This window comes from Phycodurus eques, chromosome 23 (assembly GCF_024500275.1).
Source record: "Phycodurus eques isolate BA_2022a chromosome 23, UOR_Pequ_1.1, whole genome shotgun sequence".
Classification (NCBI taxonomy): Eukaryota; Metazoa; Chordata; class Actinopteri; order Syngnathiformes; family Syngnathidae; genus Phycodurus; species Phycodurus eques.
This window is the reverse complement of record NC_084547.1, coordinates 4824683-4839436: the sequence shown is the minus strand read 5'-3', so window position 1 is coordinate 4839436 and position 14754 is coordinate 4824683. Positions and strand designations below refer to the sequence as shown.

The 14754-nt window shown below is 49.2% G+C and overlaps 2 protein-coding genes across 4 annotated transcripts; one reads left to right on the top strand and one right to left on the bottom strand.

Annotated features, from left to right (window-relative positions):
• Window positions 1-27: 27 nt before the first annotated feature.
• efs (embryonal Fyn-associated substrate) lies at window positions 28-11043 on the bottom strand. 3 transcript variants are annotated; one of them, XM_061669514.1, is made up of 8 exons: window positions 10929-11043; window positions 10456-10586; window positions 8121-9302; window positions 7732-7854; window positions 5114-6067; window positions 4968-5024; window positions 3356-3613; window positions 28-3001 (listed from the first exon to the last, which is right to left on the bottom strand). In XM_061669514.1, exons 2-8 carry the CDS (start codon window positions 10465-10467, stop codon window positions 2816-2818), a joined length of 2772 nt encoding a protein of 923 aa, XP_061525498.1. In that variant the 5' UTR covers window positions 10468-10586; window positions 10929-11043; the 3' UTR covers window positions 28-2815. The 3 variants fall into 3 exon arrangements, with proteins under 3 accessions (XP_061525498.1, XP_061525500.1, XP_061525499.1); XM_061669516.1 differs by lacking the exon at window positions 10929-11043 and adding an exon at window positions 10699-10922; XM_061669515.1 differs by lacking the exon at window positions 10929-11043 and having other exon boundaries at window positions 10456-10922.
• A 197-nt stretch (window positions 11044-11240) lies between these two features.
• Window positions 11241-14560, top strand: dhrs4 (dehydrogenase/reductase (SDR family) member 4). The gene is made up of 9 exons (XM_061668952.1): window positions 11241-11442; window positions 12091-12206; window positions 12272-12449; window positions 12518-12619; window positions 12705-12775; window positions 13140-13191; window positions 13269-13403; window positions 13989-14044; window positions 14120-14560. The coding sequence occupies exons 2-9, from the start codon at window positions 12094-12096 to the stop codon at window positions 14232-14234; spliced, it is 822 nt and encodes a 273-aa protein (XP_061524936.1). The 5' UTR covers window positions 11241-11442; window positions 12091-12093; the 3' UTR covers window positions 14235-14560.
• The last annotated feature ends 194 nt before the right edge of the window (window positions 14561-14754 follow it).

The window sequence follows — 14754 nt, the reverse complement described above, 5'->3', positions numbered from 1 at the left end:
TCCGGAAGACTTCGGCACGGCCCGAGTGACAGTTAAGGGCGGACAGGAACCGACGAGCGGCTGCCGTTCGGCAGTTTCCGGAAAACGTCGGGACGCCCGATCGCCATTTCAAGGACAGTGGGAGTTGAATTGGTTCTGTGACAGTCACATCCACTCTCTTCATGCTCCTTGAGTGTGTTTTCATTTTGAATTTGACTGTTTGTCCCGTTCCCCCAACAAAGTAAAAAAAAGTCACCATAAATTGGGGCACTCGTGAGTAAGGTACCTTTGTGCAGTGCTGTAACAGCAATAAAGTCATGTTGTTTACTGACTGCAAAAAAGATGTTTATTCTGGAATACAGGGCAGACATAGCAGTGTTGAAAAGTGAAGAAGTGTAGTTCTGTATTGCTAGAACTCGGCATACTGGGTTGAGTTCACGAGTGTAGAAAACCTGCCTTGTACAACATAAACAGTAACGGGGACATTTTTCCACGAGAAAGAAAGGGGATCGAAATTTCTTGACAATAGACCAGGGTTGTAGAACCTTTTCAGTCCAGGGGAGAATTTTTTTTAAATCCCAAGACCAATTAAACACAACTACAATGTGCATTATGCAAATTATCTTTCGTAACATGTCAACCTAAATATTCATGACCTGCTAATAGAAAGGATCTGAACCATTGCCGCAAGTTGACGTGCTCTACTGACACCAACAACCTGGCCGGGAACTGACAAAGAGCTGGTTTACAAAAGCCCCCCCCCCCTCCGAGCGACCACTTTGAGAACCACTGCAATACAGCACCGAACCAAATCACACAAGAATGTGCATGACAAAGTCAAGCATAGTAAAGTTATGAATGAAAAAACAAAACATGTAAATGATCATAATAAATATAAAGGTTACTTGCGTCTCTTCAAACACGTAACAGGTGTAGTTTCCAATAATACTTCAAACATCCACAAGGTGACACTACAGCAGAGAAAATGGGACAGGAGGGTTCCCGAAAGCATGCTTGGAAGGATGAGGTCAATAATTGTAGTGTGTCCATATGATCCTAATCCAGACAAAGTAACAGGTGATGAGTAGCCTCGGCGACGGGCTTAACGACGGACCGGCTCCGGAGAACAGAGATGAAACACGGCCAAAGGTGCCATTCGGTGCCACACCAACGTCAAAAACAAACAAAAAAGATGACGACGAAAGAAAATGAAGGATGGAAGGTATTAGAATAGCATGAAAGAGAAGGAAGGAACAACAGGGGCATGAAAGGAAGGATAGAAAGAAGGGAGACTGAAGGAAGGAAAGCGGGATCGTATGAAGGGAGAATGGAAGGTGGGAATGATTTGACAAAGGACAAAAGTGAGTGGAAGAAAGGTAGGGCGATGATGGCGTGGCCGTATGAACATCACTGAGACAAAGACACACTGGATGAGCATCTCGAGCAAAGGGCCGGCCGGACGATGGTCCGCATTTGTAGAACACGCCAGAAAAGACTTGCAGAGGAGCGTGAGCGCACTCCACCATTTAGTGCCGCACCAATGTCAAAAAGCAAGTCGCGACGTGTGGAGATCGGGGAACTCGGTCCACAGGTTTTGTACGCCACCAGACCGTGGGAAAGAGGAGCGGCCCCGGGGGCGATTTGGCCCCCCCGACTTGTTGACGTTCCGGGAATTCTCGCCAGGCGGGAACTGTCACTCGAGGTGTGTTGGGATGGATTACTACACAGCGCGTCATCTTCACGTCTCGCACAAACTCAACACGAGCACAGGCCGAGGATGGATGGAGGCCTGCGGGAGTGGTGAGAACAAAATCGCCTTGGAGGTATCGCAGTCAAGAAGTAGGCCAGAACCAGAATGGAAATGGGAGTAAGTCACATATGGAATCTTACAAAAATGAGTACACCTCACATTTTGGCTCTTATCTTTTCATGGGACAACACTTGAGAGTTTCATTCAGGGGTGTACTCACTTTTGTTGCCAGTGGTTGAGGGGACATCCCAATAAATCTAGTTATACAAGCTGTTCACTGCCGACTATACATTGCAGGAACGTGTCACTTCTTCAGTTTTGTCCCATGAAAAGATAGATTTACAACAATGTGAGGGGTGTTCTGACTTTTGTGAGACACTGAAGGTATAAGTCAAGTATGTCTTAACCAACTTAGTGTGGGGAAAAAAAGTCCATTCGAGTCACTGCTAAACTTCAAGCCAGGTGAGTCCGATCATAACTTGGGTCATAAGTCAATACCACAATTCCACAGATGTACACCAGCTTTAAGACATCGGCGGGGGTTTTGACTAAGAAATCTCGACAAGTCGAAATTTCCTGTTCTATTGGCAGATCATTTTGCTTTAACTTCTCATTTCAAGTTTTTTGTTTAAGCCCAGTTTTTGGAGTGCGCACTCCACATTTTAGCATATTAGTTGGGTGTCAGGTTTGCGCGCACTACACAAAATTTCCCTTTTCTTTAAAAACACAAAACTCCTCACTAGCATAAAACTGAAGATTTTCAAATGTAAACAGACAAGACTTGTCAAGTCATTTAGTTCAAGCCCAAGTCGAGTCTTTCCTAAGTTTCCCAAGTCCTAAAACTGGCGACTCGAGTCAAGGGAAGTGACTCGAGTCCCCCGCCTCTGACATTTAAACTCGGGAGAAAATGAAATACTCCAGAGTGGCTTCCGGTCCTCAATAAGTTAACACGCACAAGAGGGGAAAGGGCAGAACCAAGCCACACAGCTGAGAAGGACAGGACCAAAAAAACAAAATAGTGTCATAACAAAATAAGGCAAGGTGTGTAGTGTCAACAAGGTTTGTCACGCGGCCCGTCCGAAAACATCACGAGGAGATCTCGACCAGGCGCTGGAGCAGAGCGGAAAAGCCGGCGGCCTGCTGGGAGAGCTCGGCGACCCGGTCCACCATCTCCTGGGAGGCCGACACCGACGGGTAGTTTTGGGCCGCGCCCTTTGTCGCCACGACGACCGCCTTCAAGGCCTGGCACAGGCGACCCCCGGAAGTTGTGATCTGAGAGGAGAGGGCGGCTTGGAAAAATACCATTTGCACAAGGTACATTTTTTTCCTCATGAAAGAGGACATTATTTACAATTACATTATGGAAAGTTGACAGAAGGTCGGACGAAAAGATGGGAAGAAAGACTGGACGGACAGAGGAAAGGAAAACAAGAATGTAAGAAAGGAAGGAAGGCCGGGAGAAAGAAAACAAGGGTGGTGGGAAAGAAGGAAGAATGGAAGGAACAAAGAAAACAAGGATGTAGGAAAGGAAGCACAACAGCAAAGCAGGAATGAAAGAAGGGATGGAAACAAGAAATGAAAGACAGAAGGTCCCCTCGCGAGCCGCCACCAGCGCCGGCCACGCACCTTGGCGCGCAGGTCCACGGAGGTGAGGAGGCGGGACAGCGTGTCGCCGATGAACACCAGCTTGTGCGCCGTCACGATGAGGCTCTTCCCGCGCGCCACGAAAACGCGGGGCGGCTGGTTGCCCTGCACGCTGGCGAAGAGCACGTCGATGGCGTCGGCCAGGCAGGAGAGGTGAGCCAGGCTCTGTGACGAGTAGAAGGACAGCAGCTCCGAATCCTCCAGCGAGAGGGACACCGGCAGGGGAGGGGACGGAGTCAGCTGGAGACAAGGTTTGAAAAACCGCTCAATAAACACGGCCGCTGTCCCCTTCAAACAGAAATCACTTCGCAAACAAGGCAGTAGCAAAATAAAAGCTTGTTTGAAGTTCAACTAAACGTGGAGTTACTGAAGCTAACAAAAAGCTACCACTGTCCAGTAACCTCCCGCAAATTCACAGTTGACCTACGGTGAAGCCGAATACCGCGGGGGAACCGTTCCTCACGGGTTCTCGCCATTGGCGGCCAGGGCTCGGTCCCGATCTCTGCCAATAGTTGGCCGTACGTGGCGAAAAACACTGGCAACAAATGTATTCAAATGGGACCCGGGAGACCCAGACAAACACAATTAGATAGAGTACGTCAGTGAACGTCTGTTGAAAGACTCCTTGTCTTCGGCTTGTTGTCCTGCAGACTCCCGGTCCTATGTAAGGCCAAATTGTCACCATACACAAGTGACCACTTGTTGGCTCAACTCAGGACTCCACAAGCGGGCCAAAAATGCAGACAGCGCAAGGAAAAAAAAAAAAACCCCAACAAGAACACATTGCTCTTCCGCAGGAGACTGGATAACAAAATGCAACGCTTGTTTGTAATTGTGTCCCAGGGTCCCGTGATGTCTTCATATTGACACTGACATTCTCAGGAAAACAAACAAAAAAAATAAAATGTTTTGACAGAATCATAGGAAAGGTAATCAGGAAGGGCGCCAACGTGCTGGATTCCTGAGTCACACGTCTCATTGGTGAACAGACTCAAGCCGTGACTCATCCGCTTTGACGAGTGATTCCGGACCGCTGGGCCGTGAGAGATCGTCGGGAAATTACACAATCTCACTCAACTGGTCCAAAAATTGGGATTTAATATACTTCAATGCTCTACAACTAGATGGCAGAAGGGACAATTGATCTGTGCCCACCTGCTGCAATTTGTACAACAGAGCAATAGCTTCATGTGCAACTCAACAGCAGTGGTGGGAAGTAGCAAACTACACATTACTGTGCTGAAGTAGATTTTTCAGGTATCTGTATTTTACCCGAGTATTAATTTTTCACATTTACTCCCAACGTTTGAAAACAAACCAGTACGTTTTACTCCTTACTTTGTCCAAATTGGCATGTTCATTTTTTCAACCTCCACGTCAGAGTCTGAGTACTTTTGACTTTTGCTCAACAGATTTCACAATGAGTAAATACATTTGTGAGTACTACGAGACGAGCTCATCATTATTTCACACTACTTTTGTTTGGTGGTGTCACGTACAATAAGTGCCTTGGCACAATAAAGGTTGGGAATAAAGTGGCTTTGACTGCGGAAACACAAAGGACGCCATCGTTCGGACAGCGAAGGCGACTTACTCTCGGCTCTGAAGTGATCGTTTGTCCGTTCTGTGCCGGGGGAAGCTCCGGTTTTCCCTACATGGAGATAAGAAAACGGGGGACGCCCGGTCAAACAACAGCATGAACAACAACAAAGAATGCTCGGTGCGCACAAAATAACTGACCTGCAACTTTACATATCCAACACTGTCACCGTTAGGGACCGGGGCTGGGACGGGAGTCAAGCCGATGCCGGCGTATTCGTTGCCGGGATCTTCGTCGCCGTCGCCGTGGCCCACCGTGAGCGTCACCGTGGCCAAAGTGGGAGGCAAGGGGAAGGCCGGCTGAGGAGTCGGGGGCAAAGGCCGTTCCTGAATCCAGCTACTCTTACGGGAGCCCATACCGCCTCCCGTCGACTTCCCGTCAGACACCGGGAGAGCGGGCAGCGGCCTGCGGGACAAAGACTCCTGGGAAGGCAATCGGGGGCGACCCTGAGTCTGCAAGAGGACGGCGCTTTCCTCCAGGGAGCGCCGGACCAGTGACAGGAGTCCTTCCGACGGAGGAGCGTTGCCCACGGCAGATAACGCGGGGAGGAGGTCCGACAGGCGAGCCCAAGCCTGCTGAAGGGGCAGCGGCGGCGGGTCGCCGGAGAGGCTGGCTTTCCATGCGGACAAGATTTCAGCTAGCGACGTGGCCAGATCACGGGAAGACAGAGCAGCGGGCGAGCAGGAAGCGGCGCTCAGCACGGCGTGGACCAGGCCGGAGAGCGAGGACCTCCACTGCACGTCCCCGGAGCCGTTGCTGGACACGGAGAGACGGCGAGTGGAGGTGGAGGAAGACGAGGACGAGTGGGGGAGGACTTCGGCGGTCAGGGCCGGCATATCGTAGATCCCGCAGTCCGGGGAGTCCCGCTGCCTGTCTACGGCGCTGGCCCGCTTCTCGGAGGCCGGGACGCAACACACCTGACCGTTCTGGGTCGCGTCGTCCCCGGAAAGGCTCGCGGCGGTCTCCCCGGGAGCCGGAGGCACGCCCGGAAGAGTGGGTACGCTGTAGACGTCGTCCGCGTCGGCAGGCACGGCGGCGCTCGGTGGGACGTCCGAAGTGGAGCCATTCAGTGTTATGGTCGGGACGTCGTAAACCTGTAAGCGGAGACGACCCATTCGTTATCAGCCCGCCATCCGCTTATCCTCATTAGGGTCGCAATGAGATGTAGCCGAGGCCAGCTGACATCCTGCCCACCCCACCACCAAAAAAAAAAAATCATCTATAGATACCACAATATGGCAGCAAAGCCCTACTTTTGTCTAAATAAAACTCAACATAATTCCCACTGATGTGGGAGTGAAAGAAGTGAAGTCTGGGTTGTAAGTAGAGGTGGAAGAGTCTTTGTCCCATGTAGACAGACGTTGCACTTTGGATGCATTTGTTGGAAATCAAAAAATCTGTAAGCCATTTATTTTTTAAGAGTAATATTGTATGAGTTTAAAATATGTATTGTGTGATCATAGTTCGTGGTACATTTATGGTTCAAACCATCAATCAAGGCAACATAAACATGTTGGGGGTTCGACAATTATTTGCGGCAGGGCTCGGTCACGTTCCGCCCGTGAAGAGAGAGGGATTACCGTACCGAGCGGACCGTCGCAGTAGGAGAGGTAGCGAGTTGGCCGGGCTTTTAAACGCACCATTGAAGTAAGAACCTCTGGGAACCCACACGCAGATGCATCAAAGAGTCGCTAACCACCAAACGAAGGCCAGGATATATTTGTCCACTCCAACATCCCAGTGTCAACGCATATGCAGTCACTGGAGCAAAAACAATCCGACAGCTGGCGCGCACATTCGAGGAGCATGAAAGGGAGACCACTGGCGCTGCGGCCGCGGCCTAACCCGAACAGATGGGCGTGACCGGGAGAAAATAGCGGCAGCGCTTGGACCGGATAGCCGGCCTACCGCAGCAGACCGAGACAGGTGTGGCCTCGCCTTGGGGGGGTTAACAGACTTTCGGAATGCAGTCCAGTAAGGTGCATTCAGGCAGGGAGCTAAACTCCTCAAAAGGACGCCGAGGAAGGTTCGGATCATTTTTGGCAGGGGTGGAACAGCTGATCACAGTCCGGTGGAGTCGATGCCCAACTAAAGATGGAGTCTAGTGCAATATATGTACTTTAAATCTTGCATCAGCGAGTCAAAAATGCAATAAAATGACGAAAAGGAAAGTAGTAGTCAAAACCCCCCGCTATTATTCACGTGGACAGAGACCGAACCCTCAAGCAAATAGTTACAAATCTGCAAGTAATTGACGCTCACCTAAAAAGGTTTATAATTGCCAATCGATGCCACGACAGTCAGATGGCGACAAAGCTCTATTTTTGTCCAAATGAAACTCCTCAGCTCACATCAACGTAATTTCTCGACACAAGATGGCGGCGAAGCAATATTTTTGTCCGAATGAAACTCCTCCACTCATTTCAGGACAATTCCTTGACACCGGGATTGCACCAAAGTACTATTTGTCTGTATGAAACTCTTCAACTCACTTCGCCGTAGGTCTTTGACACCAAAATGCCGCAATAAGGCAGCAAAAGTAAGACTTTCACTGATTTTAGGGCTGATCACAAAAACAGCAAAACAGGTCATCATTATTTCAAAATATTTACAGTACTTTGTGACATTTTTGTTTGGCAGTGTGCCTTGAGATTTTTGTACTGTCAAATATGTGCCGCTCGGGAAACAAGGCACAAGACAAAAGCTGAAGCTGTTAAACCAACGGACAAAAGCCGAAAGAAAGCGACGTCGTCATCACCTCGGTCTCCGTGTGGAGGTGCGCGGGCGCGGTGCGAGGCGTGTCGTAGATGCCGTCGTCGTCACCGCTGAGCACCGTCGGCACCGCACGCTGCCACCTGCCGCTGGGTGGGGTGTCGTATACCTATCAAAAAAATAAATAAAATAAAAAAAGACCATTTCCAAATAGGATACACTGAATATATCGAGACCACGGCCTTCAAAACATATTTTGAATAGTTTAACCCTTAAAACTTCACACACTTTTTAAATGTATTTGAAAAAACAAAAATGTGTATCAGCATAGATGTATATAAAATACTGTCCAGTATTGATAAGTGACGTGCTCTGTGCCGGTTGCTGTGTCGAGCGGGAACGGAAATATTCAGTTTATTGTTCCGTGTCACAAACCTGATCATCCACGGGGTCTGCATAATCTTGATTTGGCCCTTTGCTGTTGTGCGTGTTGTTGGTTTTCTCCAGGTCCTGGCTCGTTTGTCTGTCCACCTCCCGGTCGGGGGCCGCGCCGCAGTCACCCGACACGGGCACCGGCCGCTGCCCGTCTTTCCGTGTGACTCCCCTCACCGGGGGCGCCGGGGGCGGGGGCTTTCGAGCAAAATTTGGCGATCCGGGAACTCGGGGGTGGCCCGCTCGAACCAGCAAAGGGGACCCCCGGTGGCAGACGAGACCCGGTTTGCCTCTGGCCACAGCGGTGGTGGGCGACGGGCCCTTGAGGAGGGGTCCGGGGGCCGCTTGGGCAGGGGACGACGAAGTCCTTTGAAGGCTTACCGGCATAGAAGAGGGCGTTTGGTACATCCCGGGCATATCCTGACTCACTTTAGCCTGGTGGGTTCCGCTGACGGAGGAGGGCCCATTGGGGCAGGCGGCTAGAACTCCTCCTGTTGGGGTTTGGTAAACATCCTCACCGGCAAGTGGTGTCCCTTTCGGCACCAAGTAACAGTCATCAGAGGGCTCTGCGCTTAGCGTTTCCCGGGGGACGAGATATGTGGCGTCCTCGGACTCGTCGCCCCCCCTCGCGACTCCGCCGGGGGAGAGGTACACAGACTCTGCGGCCGTTTGAGCTCCTGGCTGCCTGGCGTGCTGAGCAGATGAGGGCAGCGGGCTCACCGGGGTCTGATAAAGAGCTCCGGTCACGTCTGCGCCCCGTCCTCTGAGGGAAGGCGAGCGCGGGCGACCCCCCGCGCCCATGTCCCAGTCAGGCCTGGGTCGGGATCCGGAACTGGAGTGCGAGCGCGGACGTCCGCCGTCCGCCTTGCGGAGCTCGCCGGGTCTGGAGGCGGCGCCGGTCCCTCGGCTTTCGCCGGCGGCCGGCGGGGAGCGGTACACGCCGTCCGCGTCGTCCGCGCTGCCGGGGGACAAATAGACGGAGTCCGGGCCGGGGGCCGGGGCGGTCCGGAGGAGGCGCAGACGATTGGCCGGGGCGATGCCCTGCCGGCCGTGCAGGGAGCACAGCCACCAGCCGGGCCCGCCGCTCTGCTCCTGCTCCAAAACCATCAGGATGTCGCCCTTCCTGAAAGCCAATTCCTCCGGGCTCTCAGCTGCGTTGTCAAAGAGCGCCTTCGCCAGCACCGTCTGTAGAGGGGACACGTGTTCAAAAACAGGTTTTTAATAGTCTAATTTCAGACGCACAAGACAAACTCACATTTGCGCATCACGAACAACAAGTACATTGATGCCAAAGCTGAACAGCTCGGTTGTTTCGTGGGAAGAATACAAGAGAAGATGGACGACGTCCACCGTGACAGGAGAGGAATCGCAGACTCGAGTGCCGTCCATCCATTTTCTAACAGGCTTACTTAGAGTCTTGTGTTACGCATGTTATTTTGGAGTTCAAAGAAAGCGGTAACATGGCATTTTTGGGCACATTTTACGTTTATATTACCACCACACACTGGACTTCCGTGAGGGAAATTTGACATGACCTTTTAGGAAAACATATTGGGTGTTAAAATGTCAGCAAATGTCAAGTTGTTACTCTAAAAAGTGTCATACTTGAGTAAAGTATATGTATTTGTTTCAAACAAAACCCATTCTCGTCACAAATGCAAGACGTAATAGCATCATCGAGTATCGGTTCCCGGTGGGTAGTAAAATGTCGGTACTTGCACTCGTACTGGGTCTCAAAAAATTGTTTCGGTGCATCCCCACCGCTTACGCTCATTCGGGGAGTGGGCGAGCCCCTATTCCATCTGATTTTGGGTGAGAGGTCGTACACCCTGGACCGGTCGCCAGCCAATGGCAGGGCACAAAGGCGAACGACCATTCACAGTCACATACGGACCTACGGACAATTTCAAGTCTTTAAGAGACCCGGCATGCACGATTTAGGTACGCGTAAGCAAGGAGGAGCACCTGGAGAAATCGACGCAAGCGCAGGAAGAACATGCAAAAGCCACAAAAGCCAAGAGTCGAACGCCGAACCCCAGAACTGTGAGGCAGGCGTGCTATCCACTAGGGACTCAAACTAAAATATTCAAATATGCAGTGATCACGAAGGGCCATAGACGGCTGAGTGGTCAAATGGACAGAGCGGCTTAATGGTGTGAGCGGGGGGATGGGGCAGGAGAGCCACATCTGTCCCTTGCCTTCACTGCCAACCCAAAAGCCCCCCCCCCCCCCCCCACTTTCATTTTTGGGGACCAGTAGCATGTGGCCAAAATGCTCGGGCCACAAAAACAGTCGAATCCCTCCTTCGTGCTAGGACGTTTCCGAGTCGGATACTTACAGAAACCGACATGGCTGTGAAGTGCTGAGGGTTCGTCGCTGTCGGGGAAGGTCGAACTCGAGTGTTCCGCTCGGTCAGCGAGCTCCGTGCGGCTCACATCGTCTCCGCCTTGTCAAACACAAACGCTGGGCCTGGGGACCGTTCGGAACCGTTACTTTAAGCACGCATTTGTCCAGAAAGATTCATTGCGACTGGCCGACACCTGTCCCGTCATCCCACGCCCCGGTCATGTTAGGAGCTAACCTTAGCTTAGCATCCGGTTCGGTGCTCCAATGATATCCCAATTGGCCTTTTGCCAGGCTGCTTAATTGCGGAATGTCGCCCCGTTACATTACTGGGGACATACTCGACTCCCGCGGCCTACTTCGCTAACATTAGCGGGACGAAAACGCCGCTTCTCTTCTGCAGTTACCTCACAAAGGAGGTCAAAACCATCCAAGAGTATGTTCGCCGCGGCGAAAAAAATAAATTACCTTCCTTGTTCGTATTCGCCGGTAAACTTCCACATCGGCGATCTGTGTGAGATGGGGCGAAAGCGCTTCTTCTCAAGCGTAAAAACCGAGTGGCCATTGGCTTTCAATCATCTTCGGCCGATGACAACAAAATGATCTCCGCCTTCTCAGACGCTGACGTACTTTCGACGATCTACAAATCATCCGGAAGGGTTGACGGCAGTTCGCTCGATTTAATCCAGTTACTTGTTAGATCGCGTAACTTGGCCACTCACTCGCGCTCTGATTGGCTCCTTGCCGTGAGATGCGTTTAATGGCTAGATTAAAAATAAATGGTACATCTGAAGATCAGTAGCTGTAAATTAAAATCGCCAAACTCTTAACGGGATAGAATGGACGACATAAACCTAAAATATGTCTAAATCCCCAATTTTATAGATCCAATCGATAGCTATTGTATGCTTTTATTGTGACAGTTTTTGTTCACCGGAAGAACAACTGGAGTTCCAGTTCACGCAGTACGAGGAGTTTGAAGGTCTTGAATTGTTTTTTTTATTTGATTTTAACGACTGTTGCTGTAGTTGGTGTGTTGAAATGTGGCGAGATAACGCAATTGCCAACTACGACACGTAGCTATCTTTCAACGTGTCGTTTGCGGTCCAGAAATGGTCATTGAACGCCACTATTGGCCTTCATTTGGCTGGCCCCGTGTGTAACAGCAGAATTGTTTCTTAACCAATCAAATTTCAAATCTGCAAGGCAACTGATCCTGGGTTTGGGCGATCAGAACAAAACTTGTTGCAGCTTACGTTTTTGTATACCATTTGTAGTAACCATGATTACAACGTGATATTAATAATTAGTACGAATTTTTGGGAACTTACTTGTTTTTTAACACACCTATTTTCTGATTTTGTACTGAAGCCAAAGTCACTCAAATATTACTGTGGCGCCAATTTGGTGTACAAAAAAAAAACAATGTTGAAGTGAGTTGAGGAGTTTCATTGAGAGAAAAATTGTGTTTTGGGTCCTTGTCAAGGAATTCTGTTAAAATTGAGTTTCATTTGGACGAAAAGAGGTTTGCCGCCATCTTGTGGCATCTACAGGCAATTATAATTGTTTTTAAAGCAGATTTGCACACTGCTTATATATAATGTCTGTGTACCTGTTTGTGACCTCACAGGTGATGTTGAGGGTTGCCTTCAGGTGCCTTTGGAACACTCCACTCTCGGGACCAAGAAATATGTCTCAGAGCAGTCTTGCAGGGAAAGTGGCCATCGTCACGGCCTCGACGGCTGGGTAAGAGTCTTGTCCTGCCTGATTTAGAAATCCCAGAGATTGGAACCCGTGTCCTCCGGCTCCAGCATCGGCCTGGCCGTAGCCCGGGCCCTGGGCGAGAGGGGGGCGCACGTGGTGGTGAGCAGCAGGCGGCGGGCCGGCGTGGACGAGGCCGTGGCCCAGCTGCAGAGCCAGAACGTCCGCGTCACCGGCACCACCTGTAACATCGGGAACCAAGGCGATCGAGAAAGGCTGCTTCAGACGGTGGGAAAAGTGCAGCGCTTTGAATGCTGCCCGCATGCACCGTAAATCTTGTTGCGTCTTTTACATAGACGTTGGATCAGTGCGGCGGCGTTGACATCCTGGTGTCCAACGCGGCGGTCAATCCTTTCTTCGGAAACTTCATGGACACCACAGAGGAAGTTTGGGACAAGGTTAGTAACAGAATGGCCGTTTTTTTTTTTTTTTTTTGGGAGGGGGGGGGGGGACTCAAATTAACTGTCGTTCCGTCATTTTTAGGTTATGTCCGTAAATGTAAAAGCAGCCTTCCTTATGACCAAGTTGGTGGTGCCTCATATGGCAAAAAGGGGGGTGAGTTAAAAAAAAACCTAGCTTTTATTTTTGATACATTTATCTCATTAAATAATTTGTTAATTCATTGTAAATTATAAACTACAGAAATATTATTCGAGAATTGTTCAAACCAATCATACTACAGTATTTTACAAAGGAAAACATGAGTACAAATTAAAATAGTAAAAAATAAAAGCATGAATTTAAACACTTGACTTTGTTAAATAAGATTAATTTTCAATAAATGATCAAATTAAAATATGCACATTAATTCTACTATTAAAAAACTTTACCTTTTTTTTTTGTTTTTTAATGATTTTAAAAAATCCGTTTGCGTACCGCTGACAGAGAATTGTTTTTAATGCTTAGTGCTTCTTTCAGAGGGGGAAATGTCGTGTTTGTGTCGTCCGTGGCTGCCTACCAACCGATACAGGTCAGGCGATCAACACCAGTGACGGTGAGCGACATCGCAAAGATTGTATTCTGACTCCGAGGATGACGTTTCTGCAGGGCTTGGGGGCGTACAGCGTGAGTAAGACGGCCTTGGTGAGTCTGACCCGGGCGCTGGCCCCCGAGCTGGCTCAGAGCAACATCCGGGTCAACTGCGTGGCCCCCGGCATCATCAAAACTCACTTCAGCGCCCCGGTGAGACATCCACTTCTTACTTCCGGAGCACTTTACCTTTTTTCTTTACGTCTTTTTCTTTTGGGCCTTAATTTAAATAACTGGAAGTATACAGTGGTACCTTGACTTTTTGCTTGTTTGATTTATTTTTTGCTCTGACTTTTGAGAAAAAACGAGTGGCAGCAGCCAACTTCGCTTTGTGCTCGCATTGTAGTTTTATTTATGTATTTGCCAAATTTCTCCCCCCCCCCTCACCACGGGTCCAAAGAAAGTGAACGAGTGGGAGTCTGTAAAGGGTATAACACCAGCCGGGGGCATCAAAATCATTTCAAAGCTGCCAACTTCTGTCCATGAAAAGATGGAGCTTCTGCTGAAAGTGTGGAAATAAAGGCAAAAAGTAAACCGTTAAGATTAAGTTCAGTGGACAAACAAAAATGTAAGTTTCATTCTTACAGCAGTATAGTGCTATTTTTCTTATTAACCCCCCCCCCCCCAAAAAAAACAAAAACAAATGTTGATGTTTTGATATAAGTGATTTTAGTTACAAATTAAACTCTTAAGTCAAGGCGCCACTGCACAATACAATTATCGCATCACTCATTGCAGTTGTTGCAAAATGATGACATCATGGATCACATCAAAAAGCAGATGTGCATTAAAAGGTATAGTTCACCTCTCGTCGGCGTATTAAACCCGCATCTCGAGGTGGCAACGTGCAGTTTTCTTCCCAACGGCAGAGTCGGCGAACCGGATGAAATCGGGGGAGTGGTCGCCTTCCTGTGCACTCAGGAGGCCTCGTACATCACGGGAGAGACCATCGCAGCGACGGGGGGGATCGGCTGTCGACTGTGATCGCAAAACAGATTGACAACTCTCCAGATACTGCTTCCTGTTTGTAATCTGAAGATCCGCAGCTCGTCTGCAGCTTTCTAATTTGTTTTTTTAAATCGAGTATTCTACTGATGATCCCATCGATTAATCGGGTAAAAATAGATTCTGCATTATCATCATATTTGTCCACTTGGGGTCACCATTCTTACATTCTACTGTAGTATCTGTGACTCAGTGTGTATGGCTGGTGAGTGACGTGGGTGTCGGTGAATGAGAGTGTGTTATGTCTGAACATGCTTATGTGTTTCTTTTCTCACTGATTGGTCAATAAAGATTTTGAAAATGCACTGGTGCCTGTGTTTATCCTTGACAACTTACAGGTCATTACAGTACATTCTAACTAGCAATAGTTGGCTATACTAAATGAGTTGTCCATGCGAGCGCAGTAACATTTCTATTTTTTGGAATCAAATTGTTTGTATTGTAAAAATGAATTAATTTTTTTTTTAAATAAGGATGTAACATTGTTGTAATGTGGAAA